This window comes from Ornithodoros turicata, chromosome 1, assembly GCF_037126465.1.
Source record: "Ornithodoros turicata isolate Travis chromosome 1, ASM3712646v1, whole genome shotgun sequence".
Lineage (NCBI taxonomy): Eukaryota > Metazoa > Arthropoda > Arachnida > Ixodida > Argasidae > Ornithodoros > Ornithodoros turicata.
Genome location: NC_088201.1, coordinates 208507258 through 208528509, shown reverse-complemented (window position 1 = coordinate 208528509; position 21252 = coordinate 208507258). Strand labels below are relative to the sequence as shown.

The 21252-nt window shown below is 47.1% G+C and overlaps 1 protein-coding gene across 2 annotated transcripts in view; it reads left to right on the top strand.

Moving 5' to 3' along the window:
- LOC135379009 (mucin-12-like) overlaps positions 1–21252 on the top strand; it is a 546819-nt gene that overhangs the window by 73236 nt on the left and 452331 nt on the right. For both annotated transcript variants that reach the window (XM_064612241.1, XM_064612240.1), the window contains exon 2: positions 16547–16618. In XM_064612241.1, the coding sequence (XP_064468311.1) occupies positions 16547–16618 (72 nt within the window). The remainder of the gene's footprint in view (positions 1–16546; positions 16619–21252) is intronic.

The window sequence follows — 21252 nt, the reverse complement described above, 5'->3', positions numbered from 1 at the left end:
TTTTAAAGGTAACTAATTAGTTATTGTGAGTATAGTTTCAGATAAAAGTTACTTTCGAAAGGGGAGTAATTATTTACATAATTATTGGTTATTTCGGCAGTAGCGCCATCAGGCAGTACATGTATCTCAGTATCTGAATCTCATCTCTCTATAGTATCCCAGTATCTCTGTATCTCACTTCTGCATTTAGTATTTGTAGCTACGTAGCTTCCGAAATGAGCGCTGTAACTAACTTCGCGGGACTGCCGGGATGTTGTAGCGCCAACAACAACAACTTTATTGTAGGCTGATGATTGATTCATCGCCAGGGGAGACACCCTACTCCATTGCTGGTGGGATATGTGGGAAATGAAATAATGAGGAAACTGTGAGGAAAGTTATACTACCGAATGTACGGTTTGCCCCACTGCAGAGTGGTTTCGCTATTAAGGGATTCCAAAGTCAATGGCAAACCTCTAGAAGCCCGCGTGCTTTTCCGAACGCTTCTAACTTGGACGCTCAAAGTACGTAATATCTTAGTGCACACTGAGCATTTCTTTAGCAATCGAATTTGAAAGATTGCGAGCAAAATTTGCGAAGTCAAAGACTCGGCGATCCTGAGGCGACTCGCGCGGCGCGAGAGGGCTCCCGGGGCACGGGAATCAAAAGGAAGCTCTCCATTAGGGAGTTTTAGCAAACCGGGAGCGTTCCAGGGAAACAAACTAGAAACAGAAAGGAAGCTTTCAAGTTCATGATGAGCAACGTGATGCCAGCGACTTCAACGGAATCTGGTGCTTGGCGTACCATTCGGGACCGCTACCTGAACCCACTGAAACCCCCCGACTGAACCCACGTCGCGATAGGTATATAAACGGGGTTTAGCAGTGCGCTCCCACACGGACACCGACGCCCCAAAAGTGAATTTTTCGCGTTACCTTGATTCCCTGACGCTTGCCCCATTGGGACAATGAAAAGTTGAACGTGATGAGCTGCATAACTGTCGAAATGGCGGTAACTACACTCAATTAAAAACGTGTGAAAAGGTGGTAACTTCTATAGTTACCACATATAGGTCAACATTGCATCTGATAAAGGGTGTAACAGGTAGTAAGAGCAATTATCATTTATCCAAATTGCCACAAAAAGGCGAACGCTCCCTTCGCTCACCGAATCAGAAACGATAACCCGATCCTTCGTAGGTAGCAGGTAGAACTTTGCAACCTTTTGGGCACAAAGTATGCGACAACTATTACCTACTAAAAGGTGTAAATGCTCCACCCTTTTTTCTAAGAGTGTATCTAAAAGTGTACATGCAGGAACCATAGAACACACTAGAAACACAGCATGCCGAGGGAATATTACCGAAGAGTCTCGTCAACCGCGAGACGTTGCGGCAAGCTCTCCGTATAGTGACAACGCGAAAACCGCTCTCTACCGACGTCCCTCGAAGTCACCATTCGCACGGCGACTACGCGTCGGGCGTCAAAATAAATGAGAACCAGGTATTAAGGACCCCCTACCCGAAACCAACATGGTCGCGTTTTCCGTTTGCTCGACGGTCTACGTTCACGGCGCGCCGGCAAGGGTCCGGCGTTCGCGACGTGCCAATGCTATGTCTACACACCCGTATCCACCGATTTACCGGAGCTTCACTTTGTTCGTCAACGACTGATCTCTTCGCAAATGCCGTTTGTGCGGATACGGAGCCTCGATCATGCACGATGGAGGTCAATACAGCATTTAAGGTGTTGCGACGGGACATCCCAGGTTATGTGAGAGAAACGCAAACCATTGTTCTTTGCATCGGTGTGAACCTGCATTGAAAGTTTCGCGGCGAAGAGCGTAATAGAAGAGGAGAAAATGAGCACTGCGAATACCGAAACTCACGCTGCTCTGACATCGCAGACCTCGCCGCCGCCCTCTGAGTCAGAGCAAGACTAGTCACGTGCTTACGACTGCCAATGGGAATGGACGTAGCTCTGAGCTCTGTGACGTCTACGCTTCGCTCGGGAGTGTGTTCGAGGGCGTGTATCTTGCTAAATACGACACGTAGAAGAATCATTCTTTTTTCATCGATATTCTGGCGTGTAGTACAATGCGTTCATGTGTAATGAACCACATCGATGAAGGTGTCCAAAACCTTGAAGGGATCAGCTTTAATAACCTTCAAGGAGAGATCAGCTACAGGTTAGCCGGTTGTACATGATGGAAAGGAACCCCGATACAAGGAAAACACTTAGGAAGAGACGTTGTTGTCCTGTGTACGTCTTTCCTTCCTTGTCTCGGAGTTCCCTTCCAGTATTTAATAACTTTTCTGCAAACACACCTCAAACATTTTACAAACAATTTGCAGACCGTCCCGGAAAGTGTTGCGACATTTAGCGGCTCTGCCAAACGTTTCGTCAGCGTCAGGAAAGGTCAGCTGCCGCTGAAAACCGCTGCATCCTCCGCGATCGTCTGCAAGTTTTTTTTAAAGCTTCTTTGAGGGTGTTGACGACGGGCGTTTACCTTGGTGTTGTTCCGTTTTATTGGCGAGAGATCGTCTACGAGTCTGCCCCTTCAATTCTTTAAAAGTGCTGCGTGAGTGTTTAAAAAGCGGGAACTTCAACCGGGCGCCTTTCATTACTTCCCGTCATCGGCGCTAAAAAAGAAAGAAAGAAGAACTAGCGAATTAAAAGTTATCGGACGAAATGTGTACGCGTTTATTTTACGTTTACGTTTTGTGCTTATTTTTAGTATTCAAAAGGACGAGCACACAATTTTCAAAGAGTAACTTTTTCATACGGGCTGATGTCTGCAGTTATTTGTGATTTATTCTTTTTTTTTGTCTTTATGCTATGTTTTTTGCTGCTCATGGTTACTTTTCCACCGACAGGGTCTATTGTAGTAGCCAGTTTGAACCGCATCTGGACTAACATCTCCGTGGTTTTGTTTTCATAGTCAATCAAATGAGCTGTGCGGAAGGACACAGGTGTCATCTGTTGCCCACGTATTGCACAGCCGCTACAGTTTTGAAAGTAGAAACTTAAAAACCTGTTGTCTTCGCATTGCTAAGAAACCACAGAATATTTGGCCCTTGGATCGCGAAAAGAATTAGGAGCTTTTCTTTTAAAGGGGTTGTAACACTTTCGTAGGCGTGGTGCATTACATCATGCACACGTTGTATTCCACACTAAAGTATTGAGGGGGAAAAATAATTATTTTTCTACGTATCGTACGTGCCGAAATAGAAATCCTCGAAAACACCTACCCGTCAAGCTCTGATATCAGAGCTCCGGCCATTCCCATTGGCAGTCGTTGGCACGTGACCTATGTCGCGTTTCCTCACTTGTGGCAACGCCACCTATAGATATAGCAGGCCTGCTTATTGACGCCTCTCCCTCCTTCTCTACGTGGGCATATTAAGTGAGAATTCGTTTGCTGCTGCGATTCGCCTTTCTGTATATTCAAGAAGTCTCAAAGGATTACAGCTAACTTGGAACCTGTAGACCTGAATATGAAGACAAAAAGGACTTGGGCCGTTTTGCTGCTTATTTTAAAGATTTCCCATTTAGTACGCATGGACGCTCAATCACTGTTCGCAGACGACGGTGCTTCGTCTCCGGGGCTACGGCCGCTGAAAGCTCGTTCGTGATTGGCTACCGCCGTTAAAGACACGATCCTGATTGGCTTACTCTTAGTTGTTACGTCACGTCGACGAGTAAGCAGGTTTTCTCTATCTAGGTGGTGCCTGCTTGTGAAAACACTTGCCGTGACGTCACAGCGGCGTTAGTTTCGGTATTCGCTTTGCCAGTTTTCTGCGCTATGTCTATTACCCCGTTTTGCTGTTAAGCTTGCGATGCAGGTTCACATTGATGCAAATAATTGCATTTTACATCTATCCGGAATAGCCTACGGTAGAAGTATCGCAACCCCTTTAGTGGCAGTCCCAGTTGAGACGTACAATGTTGCCGTGTCCCTAACTACTGCCTTTCATAGCTTATTAGCTCTCCCTTAATACCTTGGGTGCGGAGACATCAAACGACGTCTGCATTCCTTTCTTGTAACCCTCCGTGTATCATGAGCCAGAAAGTCGCTTGCTGAATGGAGTCACACGTCTGCCAACTCGGCTCCAGTCCAGGTCTTACCCGACGTCAGGAAACATTCACACAAATACTTCACGTTCAGTTAGCTTCGACAGGTGGCGCTCAGTTCTTGTGGTAATTTTATTTTGCAAAATTTAATGCGGCTTCGTCTAATTTAGGCGTAGGCTAATAATGAGGAAACTGCGAGGAAAGTTATACTACCGAATGCAGAGTGGTTTCGCTATTAAGGGATTGCAAAGTCAATGGCAAACCTATTGAAGACTGCGTGCTTTTCTGAACGCGCTTTTCTGAACTTGGACGCTCAAAGTGCGTAATATCTTGCGATATACGATATCTTCCTTGCGGATCGTAAATTTTTGCGTAACCGAGTAACGCCTCAACCTGCATTGGAGCACTGGATCGAAAGGCATTTGAGAAGTTGACACGTTGCACGCTTGATGGCGCTACACGCATGTTCAGTACCCGTTGCCTTGAATGTAGTGTAGTGCCAGCTAGGGTGCCTGAATGCGCGCTCTCTCTCCTCCTCCTTGACAGGGTGGGGACAACGGCGGAGATGCCGCCATGTTCACTCACAAGCGCCGCTTGCAGCTATGTGTTCTGATAGAAAATTTCGCCTTTCTAAGCTTTTTCCCACTTTTTTTCAACCATTTTCTGCCAAAAACGCACTTCCACTGACGAAGTCCCGCCTCGCTCCTACACAAACAGCGGCCGTCAGTGAGCGAAAATGGCGTTCGGCGGTCACTAGGAAGTCTTCACCCTGTCAACGACGACGAAGGAGGAGAGCGCGCGCATTCAGGCACCCTAGTGCCAGCTCTATGAGAGCGCCACCAACAGAGTAGCGCATCAACCTGACAGGGAGCACTAGATCCAATGGCCTTACAGTTCGGTGACTGGGAGGGGTGATGCTTTTCTATTTTTACCTTTACATCTCTTCAGTTTTCTTTGTCCTTTCATTCATTTCATTTCCTTTGTGGGAGTAGCAGAATTCGTCAGTTGACGAACTCAATATCTTCCTTTTTTTTTCTATAATCAAACTCAAACTCTCTCTTAACTCCCAATGACATTTGAGAAGTTGACACGTTGCACACTTGATGGCGCTACGTGCATATTTAATGCTCATTGACTTCAATAGACTGCAGCGCCAGTTCTATATAAGAGTTCTACTTCTGGCCGGGGTGCTTCAGCATGTCGTTCTTAAATGTGGTGTCCGCGAGGAATCCGGAATTATAAAGTTAATGTTATAGTCACTTGGAGATGCTTGCCAAGAAAGAAAAAAAAAACGCCAAAAAGGGTTTCGCAGAATTCGTTAGTGTTTTTCTATAAACCACCAAAACCATTGAACTCAAAACGAACTGCCGGCTTCAGGTTGAAACGACCCTTCCCAGCTTCGCCTCTTCCGGTGACGTAATCGATCTTTTTCACGTACGCGTCGTGTCCTAGCGGATCTCCAACGAACCATGCTGGGCGCTCGTCAAAAGAAATCCACGTGGATAGCACGAAGGACCAAAACCGGTCGGGAGGTGGGGCCGACAAGCTCGCGCCATTTGTTCGGTTACCCCATTGGTCCCCGCTTCTGTCGTCCCCATACTGCGCCATCTAGTGAAGACGGAGATAATCCTCTCCGGCGCCTCAATGTCATGCGCATGCGCATAGGCCATTGTGGAAAACGTCCATTGGCATTGCCGGCGAGATTCGCAATCGCTCAGTTGACGGCGCCGCCGTGGTTGAAATCCGATACAGCAGGAAGCATGAACACAGCGACTGTTTGGCAGCAGATTGTAAGTCGGAAGACCGCACTTTGTGACAGACAGCCTGCCTTCATAGCAGACTCCAGTGACGTCGATCCGCACATTGTTGCTGGAACTCAGCCGAGAGCGCGCATCCGGTTGCAAAATGCGAGTGAATTCATTTGCTAACGTTTTCGACTGTTCCAAAACGATATATTCCGGTTATATGCATCCCAGACACCCACTGTTCCTATCGCACCTTCAGTTCGACAGCTGTTCTTTCGTTTTCCTTTTCTTTTCTCTCTCTCTCTCTCTTTTTTTTTTTTTGTCGAGACATCACGATTAAGACGAGCATCACTATCGTCAAGTGTCTTCTCTTCTGTTCACCTGCTCTTGTACTCAGAGGCACGCCGTCGTAGGGCGTTTTCGCCAATACTGGGCCTTTTTCACGCTCCAAGAGCCCTTACCAAAAAGCTTAGCTGTGGCCATCACTCGGGACAACGTGGATAACGTCTTTAACTTGCCATCACTGCGGAAGTCGCTCTCCACAGAGAAGAAGGACAATCGAAATACTCACGCTGGAATTTCGCCTCCTTAGCTTCGACACGGTGACCTGCTTTTCGGGGCTTCCTTGGATCCAACAATAGATTTTCGAAATATCCCAAACGCAAACTGCTCGCTCCCTTCCTGTTGGGACTCCCTGGGACTATAACCTTCCTGTTTGCGTTGCTCCCTTCTCGTTGAGCTCTTAGGCTAAAAAAGTCGTCTTTGTGCGTCGACGTTCCGTAGCAAGCCGGAAGAGACAATGAAAACTGAAAAAAAAAAAAAAACATATTGTGTGCATATGCGGCCATTCTGTCAGACGGCTTTGAATTCAGGCGATCGGTCGTCGTAAATTTCGTAAGATTGGTCGTAAATTATTGGTCGCGTGGTCCCGTAGAGCCACGGACCCGCGCACAAAGTTGTTATCCTTATCCCAAGGGAATAGGGAATATCACATGTGTCACACCGATATGAAATATGTCACAAGATCAGAGTTGATAAAAAAAATCGATATCCCCACGGATGTGTGGGGAACCGCATCCTGGAAAACACACTCAGCGCGTGAACTTTGAGTCGCCACCATTCTGCACCCGCAACTAAAACATCCGAAGTGATTGGTGTCTTTTCCTTTACTTTCTTAATCGTTGAGACATCAGAAGGCGTATAGATACGTTATTTATTCCGCTTTCGCACGGGTATTTCAAGAATCATTGAAGTCAATGGTCACTGAATATTTTGAACATCACGGACGCTCTCCCGCTGTCACACGGGCCGACCTAATCCTCCTTGAGAGGTTGACACGCTGAACGCCAGATGCCGCTACACGCATCCGTCGACCACAGCCGTTTATGAGGAGAGTTTGGCCATTCTTTGATTTTTTGCCCGGAGATGGGGATCCGCCGTGACGTCAGAGCCGTCATAGCTCCGCCCACTTGACAGGGATGAAAGGTGAGCCACGGCGGCACCGGGGGATTTCAAGGCTCTGCCTCTGCTCCAAAATGGCGGAATGGAGATTCCAAGGCTATAGCTCTGATCCAAAATGGTGCCACTGGCCTTGGCACCGCCCATGGTGTGACATCAAATGGCGCGTTTTCAGACAGGCTCCTCCCAATGGCCAAACTCTCCTAATAAACGGCTCTGCCGTCTACCCCGTCTGCATAAATGCGTATTGCGTATAAATGGCGTCTATACCGACATAAAATGTGAGACAAATAACAATTCCAGGGAATTCTAACAGCGGTTAAATTGTGCATTGCACTTTTTACTAATTTAACACACGTTTCTGGTGAACACTTGGTGTCGAGAGAACAGTAAATTTGCGAATGCCAGCCACGCGTAATAACCACTCAACTCTTATATCGACATTTCGGGATTTTTCAGGGCATTACTTGCAAATTCATTGTGCGCGTTTTTTTAGCGCTTCCTTCTTCGCTTATCGCGAGGACGCCCGCGGCAGCTTTAGAGGACCCTTGACAGCTTCAATTGCGTGTTCACCAACCTCCATCAAGTCCAGGACCATTCGAGTCAGTGGCAATGAAACTTGTGTTGTGAGGTCACGCTTGGTCACGTGACATGGGAAAACATAGTGCCGCACCGGAGCAACATTACCTAGATAGAAAAAGCCTGCGCATTTCCTCCTCTCCCTCTTTCAATTTAGATTCAGAATTCCTCTGCTACTGCGTTCTGAGAATTCAAAAACCCGCAAATGATTGCAGCTCACCTGGAACCTGCAGACCTAAATATTTAGAACAAAAAGTGCGAGACGCTTTCCAGAAAATCAGTCTTGAGAAAGATTGAGACCGTTTTGCGCTTTATTTCCATGTTCATTTAGTACACGGGGACGTTCAACGCAGACGACGGTGCTTCTTCTCCATCGTCACGACCGCTGAAAGCGCGTTACTGATTGGCTACACTCTTAAAAATGAATTTCACCACATAGCACGCTCCTAGCCAACCATCATCCCGAATGACAACGTTCTCGCCCCTGATTTGCTGAAAACGGGAGGAGGAGCCTATTTTGTGCCATTATGCACGGCACAAAATAGGCTCCTCCTCCCGTTTTCAACAAATCTAAGGCGAGAACGTTGTCATTTGGGGTGATGGTTGGCTAGGAGCGTGCTATGTGGTGAAGTTCATTTCTAAGAGTGTACGGCCGTTGAAAACACGATCCCGATTGGCTGACTCTTAATTGCTACGTCACGTCGACGAGTGCGCAGGTTTCTGGATCTAGGTGGTGTTGACCGGAGTCACAGTAGGAGGGCATGCCATGAGTTGTTGGGGTATGTGTGCATTTACGAGAGGAAATTGTACGAGAACATACGCTGCGGTCTCATTCAGCCCGCAGTGTGACGCTTGTGACGCATTCCCATGTTTTTCTCGTGTCACGTGGCTCAAAGGCGCGTGACGTCATGTGAACGACGCACATTGAGCGTGCTCGTGTAGCAGCGTCCGATTACCATTCGTGCACATCAAACCTGGAGCTAAACAAACACAGGCCCACATACAACAAGGGCCAACAAAGCTTGAATGACGATCAAAATGATGATCATTTAGTTCGATCGTCATTCAATTCAAGGACCATGGAAATGGTCTGACAGCGGTGTTAGATCGCCGAGGGCCCAGTTTCACCAACGCTGGTTAACTTCGAACCGAGATCAGGGGTAGCTAAAACTTGAAGTTCACATTCAATTCTTTTTTTCCGAAATGTTAGTTGGTGACGTGGTGAATGTTTCAGTAACAATAACTCCCTTTAGTGAAGCAGAGTTAAACGTTCAATTCAAGTTGAGGGACCGTTGATCTCCTTTGAAATGTTAACCGGCGTTGGTGCAACCAGGCCCTTAGTCATTCTAGAAGGAGGAGAGGGAGTGGCGCTATTTGCTCTTTGCCGCTGTGAATCAAACATGAATCATCTTGGTATCCGCAAAACTTTACCTCGAAGCATGCGCAAGGCCACTGCGAGGATTGTGCCAGTTGGCACGTCGTCACCGTTGCATACGTCATCCCAGCAAACCAGCTGTAGTTCTCGTCAGCTCTCCACGGCATATCTTCGTTGTTATTAGTTTGTTCCACTTCCTTCGATTATTTCTGGATCATTTCGGCTCCTTTTTGTTGTCGAACCAGGAAGAGAGCACACAGTTCGGTTCCTCTGCGCATTGTCGGCTTTAGTAGTCGGAAGTCAACTGCGACTCGTCAGGAAAGACACACTAGTAGAGGGATGCCAACCTGACAGGCGTCACGTGTGTTCATTTCGTCATTTTCTTCTTTTGCTTTATCGTGGGAGGACGACAAAATGTCCCGCATTGTTGTCTGTATGTATAGAACTCTTAGAAATGAAATTCACCGTGCATAATGGGCACAAAATAGGCTCCGCCTCCCGTTTTCAACAAATCAAGGTCGAGAACGTTGTCATTCGGGATGATGATTGGCTAGGAGCGTGCTATGTGGTGAAGTTCATTTTCAAGAGTGCTCGGTGCTTTGTTATGATGAATACGCTGTGCAAGTAGGTTCGCTTTTTGCGCTGCTCGCCGGTTTCCCTCTCTTACCTCTTATCCGTGGAGCGAATGCTGACAGGTGCTTCCCCGAAATGAGGGTAACAGCTAGCAGCTCTAGATGAGGCGCAGTTGTGTTCTTTTGCGGGCCCATGAGGGGCAACGTGGTGGTCTATAGAATATCTCCTCATTGCCATCCTGTGATTGGACAGACACTGGGTCACGTGAGTTTTCCAACATTTGCTCTCTCCCCTGCGCAGAGGCAAACGGTCCACTGAGACAAAAGCGTTCCCTCGTTGGTGGCACGCCAAGGTTGTGCTGAAAGCTGGGAGGTGGTGGGTTCGAATACTACCACCGGCTGTACAGTCTGCACTTTCTCCTCAGTGTTTTTTTTTTCTTTTTTGGCATACCTTCCAGACGAATGGTCGACACACTTCCCCTGAAGACGGCCCAGGCCGCATACTAAACCCTCTGTCCCCCCAATCCTTCCTGCTGTCCTCTCTCCATCTGTCCACATCTATACGCCACTCATAGCCACAGCTGCTTCGCGGCGCTAGCACGGACGCCAAAAATATTCTACGAATGGTCTAGGGCGGCTGTTTTTGCTACCTGGTAGAGAAAGCGTGTTTCACCGGTTGATTTTGCTAAACCGCGGGCGAGATTAATACCCCTGTTACACGGACTAATTTAGTGTCATTTTCGTGAGGCGTACTCTTCCCAAGCGAATGTCACTTTCACTACGTGCTTGCTACTCGGCTTAAGTAAGTGCAACTAAACGATGATTACGATAGATAAGAATGAACGGTGGCAAAAGCTTTAGGCGTGCGCAGCAATACCTTGCTGAGAACGATTTTTCCTGGATCCAGAAACACTTCCTGCAAATTTTCTTCCAAGGTTAAGCAAATTGGCCTCAAACATGTGACACGATAAAAATGGCCGCCGCCAGATCTCCGAGACTGCGAAGTTTACACAGGCTGTCAACGACAGTAATGACTTTTTTTGTATGTGTGTGTGTGTTTGCACAATGTCACACTGTGCTAAGATCAAATAAACATGCTGTTTAAAATACTTGTTACAAAATGTTGTGGTTGTCGGGGCCCGTCGCTTTTTCTCAATATTTTTGCCTGCACCTCGAAGCCTGTCGTCGACGAAGTCTGTCATCACACGCCTTTTTGTGGCAATTTGGGTATATGAAAATTGCCACAAAGGGCGTACGCCCCCCTCTCTCTTCGAATCAGAAGCTATAACCCTATCATTCGTGGCAATGGTTGGCGCACAGCGTGCTATGCGGTGAAGTTCTGTTTCTGTTTTAAGAGGGTAGACACGTACAAATAACTCGCATGTCATTTCCGGCTTCCTTCGCAGTTTTCGTTCACTCCGCTCCTGAGACAGTATCTTTCTTCTCGTTGCCTTCTCCGCATTGGACGTGCTTCTTCGCAGTAGTACTTTAGCACTGCGCAACTGGACAGTGCTTGTTGCCGTTTAAGTTCTGTAAGCCGGGAAACTCTATCGCATACGAAGTCAAGTTTCGGCATCGTTTCGGGTCACCGTGAAACAGATAGGCCGGCTGCTGTTATCGTTCATTGAGTGCTTCTGCTGGTGCCCGCTAGGTGGCGAGCCGCCAGTTGGAGCGGCGAATAGTTCTGTCTACTTCTGTTTTGCGTTCTTGTCCCTACCAACGCCTCAAACTCGAAGAGGTGATACCATCAAAAGAAATGCGTCGGTTTCAATTCAATTCAATTTTATTTCATCCTTAGGATGTGGAGAAGGGGAAAAAAGCTGTAGGACAGCTTGACAGGTTCCCATCCCTAAAGTTTACACTCCGAACTAGCACAATAAGAAACAATGCCAAAGTTTAGGCTTCAAACTAGCACAATAAGAATTAATAATAATAACAATAATAATAATAATAATAATAATTGGGGATTTACGTCGCGAGCCAACTGATACAATAAGAATTAAGTAACAAGAAAACAATGCCCAGCTATCATACTCACTAGACATATAAAACACATTATCACAATTCCAGAGGTGACAGCAACCCGAGAAAATGAGGTGGCTCAACTTCGATGCCATGTTCAAAGAATATATTTAAGATAAAAGCTAGACTGTATGAGAGTGATTGCTGACCATAATTTGTACGTAAACGCGGAAGCTTCCAGTTTTGTTTTTGCCGAACATTACAAGGGAAATCTTTTGCCTGTAATTAAAATAGATAAGAAAAGATTTCGAAGAGATTTTCCTGCTCTGGAAAAATAGCTTTATATGTGAACCAAAGTCATGCTTTCTCGTTCATGAAAAATAACTGTGTTCCCTTCTGTTTTTCGTTTTTCTTTCTCGTTTTCATGTGAGTGCATGGTCATCTGGGAACATTTCGCTCGGGCCTCCGGGGTAAGCTACCTCTTATGAACCTGTCTGCTGCACTGAGCCCCAGCACACGGCAGCAATGTGCACGGAGAACACATTTAGGTCTACTTTGTGGAGCATGCTTACTTTGTATGCTTCATCTGTCATATCTGTGTATGTGTGATCCATCCGCTTCACTCCCATGGCAAAGAACACGTAAAGGGGGTGTACCATATCGGAACTCGAAATGTGTAATACCTGTGTAACATCATGTTGGGTATTGCGGCGCGTGATACATTATGTGATAGTTGCGTCCACAATACGCAAAGCCCGTATACGTAGAGCGAACCACGTGACCCCGTAAGTATTACGTGTCTCCTACGTGAAAGAGATGCACGTGTTTATCATGGAGCGCGTTAAAGCGAGACTTCGGAAAGAGACAAAAATTGCTGCACATCGTAATTGGTGCACTTTGTTTCTTCCTCAAACGATGAGCTATCCTCAAATTAGAAAAGAATCAAACCGAAACAGGAACGTGGAGAGGAGGTCGCAGACACATCTTCCTCCCAAGGATACTACGTTGACGTAACTCTGCATGGAGCGGACAACTGGTATACCACGCCGGTCGCAGCCGCTATGTTACATTCCGGAAACCACACAATGGACGAAGATTCGGGATCAGAACACTCAGACACTGATGGAAAGAAGCAGCGTTTAGTCGGCTTCTACGAGTCAGGAAACAGCACAGGAATTGTATGACTGACGGTGACGTTAGCCGACCAGACAAAGAAAGAAGACGCAACTCTATCGACGTTCGCTGGCCTAAAGTCAGCTTTTCTCAAATTAAAAAAAAGTCGTTTTAATAATTCCCCCCTTCGCTTTCAACTCAGACATTCCACAACTGTGTCCCGTTCGTGTAAATTATTGAGGGAATACCACAATCTTTAAATCTTGACACACAAGCTTGCAATCCATTTGGTTGCGAAGTGTCCCTTTAAAGGGACCACACTCTTAAAAATGAAGTTCACCGCCATATCACGCTCATAGCCAACTACCATCTCGAATGATATCGTTATTTGCCCCGATTTGTTGAAAACGGGAGGCGTACGCCTTTTTTGTGACACTTATGCTCTTCATAATTGTCACAAAAAGGCGTCCGCCCCCCGTTTTCAACAAATCAGGCCAGATAACGATATCATTCGAGATGATGGTCGGTTAGAAGCGTGCTATGCGGTGAAGTTCATTTTTAAGAGTGCATGAAATGATCTTCGCGAATTCCGAGTACTCTGCAGGAAACTGTTCTCATGATCCCTCACTATCGTACACACATCGACTTTTAACGGTATTCAGTACAACGGGGGCGCAGTTATCAGACAAAAATTGCGGGGCGTGACCGCTGAATATATGCCTTTGAAGCGGGCTTACGTCATCGCCATCCAATTCTCTTAGCCAACTGTCAACGACGAGGAAGACACACCCCGCGGTACCATGTGGGTGCATAGCTTCGGTTTGGACAACAACGACGTCGTATATCTGCCGTCGAAATCACTTGAAATCTTGAAATATGGCGAAAGACAAATTGTCAGCAATGGAGGAAGAGATCATGCGACACACATAGCCTCTATGGATCGTTCGGTACTCGTACGAAGCAGCTCGTAAAATGTCACTGACGGAGGTATGTTCTGACAAAGAAGAAGTTCAAAGAGGAAAACGTGCTCCGGTAACCATGCTGACACTCAACGGCTATATTACATTTTTCGTAGGATTCTGTGTCAACAGCTAGATACAATCTTGCCTCCAGGTCAAATTTAAACATATTGCATGGCGAAGTATGCAAGCTTGTTTGCAAATTTTGCAGTTTGCTCGCAAAAGCCCGTCCACGAATCGGCAACATGTTCTGTGTATGATGTCACGGCCAGTTCGCCTCAGAGGCGGGCCGTAGCAGCTGCCGTTCACGCCCGTGGTGAATATAGAATATCTTCCCTATTTGAACGATTTTCAACTTCATATTTCACAGAGTCAATGCTTTAGTACAGGGGAACAAATTAAAAATGATTGTGGGTTTGCAAATATCCTTTCATGGTCCCTTTAAGCAGTAACCGCATACGACGATTTCTCGACGGAAAAACGGCTGGACGAACAGCATGCACAGATTTCCATTCCACTACGGCGGACGGTGGCGTCCTAGCGGGCGTTTTTGTTAGCCCGTGTTAATTATTAACTTCAAATGAACTGATAATTATTTTGCTATACATAGAAAAGTTACGGTGGCACACAGAAGAAGTTCTTGCGGTCAAAGCATATTCGCGAAGCAAGCGCCACAAAAGCGCCCTCAGACAGCAGCTGGCGGGCGACAGCATGCTTCCCAGTTCCCAGGTTAGTCCTACGGACATGCAAAACGGAAGCTCGTAGAAATCGTGGAACGGTAGCGCATGGAGCGGTCCTATTGGCTACCGCCAAGCGGCCGCTTCCGCTCTTCGCCGGATTTTTCTGTCCACCGCTGGCGTCGAGAAATTGGTGACGTTCCCATTGCTCGCGTCGGCCCACCGGAAAAACGGTGAAGGTGGCCGGTTTTCCGTTGAGAATTCGTCGTATGCGGTTACCGCTTTAAGTAGGGGCTCCGAGCGCGTCGACCGTACTCCTTTTTTACGAAACGGTACCTTTTGCAGAGTATGGCGCCCCAGCGCTTCTAGTCCCAACCCGGAGTGCTCCACGCGCTCTCTACCCTCCTCTCCGGTTGCACCCACCTGAACATGAATTGATATTTTTAAGGCTGCAGACAGTCGGATCGGAAGACGGCTCGACGAAAGAGCATTGAATGAATGACACGAGCGGGACAGCGTGGACGGAGAGCGCTCTGCAGAGCCGCTACACTCTTAAAAATGAACTTCACCACATAGCACGCTCCTAGCCAACCATCACCCCGAATGACAACGTTCTCGCTCTAGATTTGTTGAAAACGGGAGGAGGAGCCTATTTTGTGCCGTGCATAATGACACAAAATAGGCTCCTCCTCCCGTTTTCAACAAATCAGGGGCGAGAACGTTGTCATTCGGGATGATGGTTGGCTAGGAGCGTGCTATGTGGTGAAGTTCATTTCTAAGAGTGTACTTAAAGTGTCACTCGGACTAAATCTCGTGACTACGAAATCCTACCAAAGTTATGTTACTGAAATCTTCTTGTCTTTACATTCCTGAAAAATGGTTTGGCTCTGCGTGACGCGAAAGTTAGAGAAAATTAGTTTTCATTTTTGAGAACTGTGACGTTACGTTAAGCTCCGACGGAGCGCCCGGCTCTGATCTGGCAACGCTGTTGCCCTTCGCGTCTTACGAGTGTGGCGGGGGGGGGGGGGGGCTCACTTTTTGCACTCTGTTATCTGAGCAGAACGTGACATATCCTTGGACCGCTCCGACCTTCGAGAAAATACGATGAGGGGAACGACGTCTCTACATTCCTTCTTTCCATCGGCGTCATGTGAGCTCTCAACCACGTGATCTTCCCGGACGCCGGCGTCGTTGCAAGGGGACGAGCTCTCTCTCCAGGACGTGACGTGACGTCATTGCAATTTGTGGGCAGGACATGACGTCACCTGTTCCTCTACGAGCTCCTGTGGCTCAGTGTGTAGCGTGTTGGACATGTCACGTCGAGACTGGGAGGTACCCGGGTTCCAGTCCCGGTGCCGGCTGCGCTGTCTGAGGTTTTTCCTTGGTCTTCCTCAGACGCCTTCAGATATATGTCGGCACAGTTTCCTTAGAAGTCGGCCCAAGATGCACATTCCCTCAGGGTGTATGTCGTGACGTTGCCGACATCTGTGAGGCCGACAACGACGAGCATTTTCAGCATCACCACCACCGTCACCTGCTCTTCGCGTCATTGAAACTCGTGCAAGTCAGCAGATCTTCAAAAATTGGTAGAAATGCACAACGCTCGCAATCAGCGTTGAAGTTTCGTGTCTAGAGAGACCTTCTTTTCATGGACTAAATAAGATAAACGTCGTTTTCCGAGTTCGGAGTGGCACTTTAACGCGCCCATGGGAACCTCGAAGCTGCCACGAAACGGAAATTATATGCTCGTCGTGCTTCGTTTCTATCGGCTACCGCGCATCCGCAACTTCTACGAGCAGCGTGAAATCCAGCATCTTTCTGATGCGCTGTTCCACGCTCACTGGTACTGTGAATGGCATTTTACGCAATGCGCAGCAGACACCATTTCACGCACTGAAATACGCACCACATGGGACGAGCTTGAGACAGCACGAATTTATGACCGGTTGTACTATGTAGACGTTCCTCTCATTCGTGTATCTGTATGAGCAAATTTTACCCACATAATACTCTGCGGAGATGTGGTCTCAATTTCTTGTCTCTCTCTCTTTCAGCAACGGCCAAGCAGCGGTGGAGGCTACGGAAGCAACTACAGTGGATCGCCAAGAAACTCTCTCTATGGAGCGGTAAGTCCCTCTTGCGGAATGCTAAATTAGCTATTTATTATCGAAACTTCAGAATAAACTGTTTCGTGTAAGCTTTGATCAATGAAAATGCTGACAAATTTCACTTAACGAAGAATACATTCGTGATTACTCAAGCCAGTGATTCCCAAACTGCAGGTTTCGACGCACAGGGAGGTCGTGATTTGTTCCGAGGGGGGTCACGAAGCTGATGATACAAGTAACGAAATCGTTTCGGCACGATGCTTGGGCACAAAGCTGATGATGATGGTCATGATGATTCAGGTTTTTCAGGCGCATAAGCGACGAAGGACATAAGAGTCACGAAGCATAAGTGGCTCGAGACTACCATCTCCATTTTTTTCTTTTAAAATCAATCAATCAGTCACGAAGTGATCCACAAATTAAAAAAAAATGCCACGCTATGCCCGCTGTTCTGCGTTACCACAGGAAGCCCAGGGCAACCAGACCCGGACGTTTATCATTACTGTGCTTACATGCGGGGAACGCGACGCTTTCGACACATCATACAGCCTCGCTTTCACGCTTGATTTCACTCGTGCACCAGGGCCAATGTGTATGTCGTGAGCTCCACTCACTACCACTAGAGGCCACTGTGTCTGCGTCTATCGCGGCGTACACGCATGCCCCGCGTTCACGGCGCAGCGCGCAGTGGTTTCTTCCCGAATTAAAGCGGACGCCGATAACCTAAGAAATCCGTTTCGCGTCTGTGTAGGTGACCGAAGCACGCCGTACTGCAAACATGCAGTTGTGCAAGTTATTCTGGCCCAGAGAACTGGCTGTGAATATAGCTCCAATTCGATATCAGTAGCCGCACACATAGGTCGACTAAACGTGTTAGTCGACTTTACTACTTGTCGACACCTCTACTTGTTTACATGTGGGACGCTGGGGCGACTGGAACAATCCCACACGCCAGGCGACTTACGAACGACTTATCCAATAGAAGCGCCCTCTTCAAGTACAACAAACGTTCGACGGTTCGGAGTCAAGCTGTGACGCAACATCCATTTCCAGGATGATACACAGCATGAAATTCGTGCTCTCTTTATTCCAAATGCACATCGGCTGATTGCGAGGAACTCCCGTTTCTGCCATGTTGCTTCTTGCGAGAGTGGAAATGACTGGCCGGGAGGAAGTGACGTAGCGGATATGATCGACTTGCAAAGTCGTCTTTGCCGGTTTACATGGCAAATTGCAGTCGACAGTTGTCGCCGAAACTACGCAACGTTGTCGATTCAGCGGCGTTCAATCGACGGCGTATTTAAGTCGGCTTGCGACCGTTTACATGCAAGCCGTATGTCGCCTTCTGCCGTTTTCGTGTAAACGCAACTATAGTGTATCGTTGTGGGCCCCGCGCTCTCGCTGTATGGTTAAGCCTGACGGCTGATGCGGTGCGTATGGATGACTTATATCCACGTTTTACCCCGTAACGTGTCGCCTGTTTACCGTAAGAACTTTCGCAAGTGCAACACGACGCATTTATGCTATCATAAACAACAACAAAAAAAGACTATAAAAACAAACAACAACAAAAACAACAAAACAACAACAACAACAAAAAAGAAAAAACTGATGAAGCAAGAAATCGACCCATAACTTTTAATTACAGAATTGCCAACCGAATCAGCGAATCCTCGAATCGTTGGCGGGGATTCGAGTGGGGGGGGGGGGGGGGGAAGGCAGCCATGACTGTACCAGACGAAAAGAAGAGACACGTTTCAACGCAAAGCCAACATTCCAGCGCGGTGCGAATGCTGAATACAATACGTGGCGCAACTTTCCCATGAGAATTCTTTTTTTTTTTTTTTGTAGTGTGTTTTATGTGTGTGTAGAATGTTCCGTAGGAATGACAGGAAGCGCACACTGTATCGCAATTTGTGATAGCAGGTGGATACGATCCTGTGCGACATCCTGAAGATATTTGCAAAAAAAAAAAATCGATCCCGCGGTTCACATTGCGGTAGAGATGTGCGCAACCACCTGCCGCGTGTATGCATGCCACCCCAGCTATACTGCCACCGCACGCGACTCCCCACAGCGAGAGCCTCTGAGATCGTGTTTTACAAGATGGCGATCGACAGCGAAGTCGTGTTATTGACTGTAGTGAACGTTTCCGTCCATACATCCGAGCTTTTGCGAAATCAACCTCGCAGACGAAAGGAACGCGGGCTTTGGGTTCACTCGCTGTATCGATAGCGCATTCTTTTCTTGCGAACAATGTTTAGCTTTCAACTTCCTGACACTATGACAGTCAATATCTTACACATTACTTACCTGCGCTCCCAAATTGTATTCTAGTGTCGGCCCCCAACAAAAATCATTTTAATGCGACGCTCTATCATGTAGGCAGCAATGATATTTTATTTCCTTCATAAAGTCGCCGGTTGAAAAATGTGAGCATCATTGCGACATAACTTCCAGTCAACGGCGCCGTCAATACTCTCCGTGCGGGAGGCCGGAAGAAAACACGAACGCACGCAATTTCCGTTTACTTCCTGGTTGGATAACATGTGCGGATGCCGCCGACAATCGTGCACTGCGCGATTGCCAAAAAGCGGAAAGCGGAGGTGGCTTTTCCCGCCCCGCGGCAAGAGTTTAGCGCGCCGCGTTGGCGTTTCCGCGCAGATTCTCCGCATGTATAAGTACGCGGCCTTACGGTATCTTCGACTGGTGGTACCCATGCGCTAAGCCCGAGCGCTCCGAACTGGAGGAAGAAAGAAGATGGGGGAAAGAAACAACTGCAGAAGCCTTTGTGAGAGCCAGGGTTGAAAAAAATCCGGATATTTAAAGGTACTGTAAAGCAGCACCTATCAAATGTCATTTAGTGTGGTTATTCGATAGTCCAAGCCACCAGGACAAAAACTGTGCAAGTTTCATTCCAATCGACGGTGCAGTTAATTAGAAAATTACAATTAAAGATTACGGGCAACGCTGTACTAGGTATTCGAAATGAATCCGTACTTCTGACACATACGGCGGCAACCACATTGCATGCGTATAACACTGGGCCCGACATAACGATCCACCACAATCCACCATAAAATCCACCCCTGCAATCCACACAACGATCCACATTATCTCTATGATAAACGGATAAGCGAACTGAAATGAAATGCTGAGCCATTGAAAAAAATGTGTCAGACGTTCAAGAAGCCAGACAGCGTCGAGACTTGTTTGTTCACAGAGGTTCACAGAGAGAGTTTGTTTGTTCGAAAGAGGCCGCGAACAAAAGGAGCGCGCAGGCGCAGCAGAGAAGTAGGGAGAGCCCCCATCGAACAGCGGTCAGCACCGGGTTACTTCGCAAAAACAGGGGTTAACAGGTTAAACTGTTAACAGGGGTTTCAGAATGCATAGGTAAACTGGAAAACTAATAATATGGTTCCTAAAATAACGAAGTTCCGATGTCATAGTGTGTAATACCAATTTTCAGTGTTGCCCGCTGTACAGGGGGTTGTTTGACACCAGGCGTCGCACCGCTCCACTACGTCGCATCTTTCATGACAAATTAAAAATATTTATAGCGCGTTGTCGGTCGTATGGTTCCGCATATGGTATTTAGAAGCAACAAAGTCTCTAGTCACATCACCGGCATATCATGCTTGTCTACTGCTTTACAGTACCTTTAAAGATTTTTAAGATATTTTTAAAGATATTTATAAAAAGATCCTCTCCAGTGGGCTGTTTCGGATAAAACCCGGCTATTTTGGGATATTTTTTGAGAATATATTCGAGGCTAGAAATGTGACACAGAGTAAAAGAAATGGGCTTTGCTGTTCTTGATTTTGGGTGACCTCTCGTAGATTGTTTATGGAACTGCCTGTCTCAGCAACACTGTATCAGTTTCTATTGTTTTCCGAAAAGTGGAGTTCCATGCACGCGTGCTTGAATGATGTGGATCATACACGCCTGGTACTAGCTGTCGTGTTTCGGCCAACTTCAGTTACAGTGCTTCCAGGCAGCGGAAGAAAGTCACTCCCTGAATGGACAGGAGTAGAAGAAAGCGGGAAAAAGTGAAATCTGAAAAGTTATAAGTTAAAAATGTTAAGTCAAAAAGTTACAAAGTTAAAAAAGTTAAAAGCTAACGTTGCGCGTACCTGGACTTTTGCAAACAGCCAACACTACAAGAAAATAAACCGGGCGTTTTCCTTGTGACGTTGAATTCGCATCACATCTGGAGAAAATCTCTAAAAAAATTTGGATAAAATTGTGTGGATGAAATTTTAAAAATCCACGTGGATTAAATCCAAACAACCCTGGTGAGAGCGCTCTTTTTTGACCAGTCGAATATTAGAGCGCTCTCGAACGATCGGCGGCTGCCAGTCGAAGACGCCATTAGAAATCCAGCGATTCCAAACATGACTCGGGATTCCGAACCGTAGTCACGGGTACCATGTCGAGGGATAGGGTACGTCACGACGTTCCCTGATTCTCCGGTACGAGAGGTCAGAGAGGCCACGGTAACAGAGGCCACGCGGCACGGGCGCGCGCTGCAGGTCACCTGCGCCCAGGGTTGAAAAAAAGTCCGGTTATTTTTAAAAAGCACGTCTCCATGTGTTTTCTTTTTTTTATATATAACCCGGATATTTTTTGATATTTTTGGAGAATATAGACCA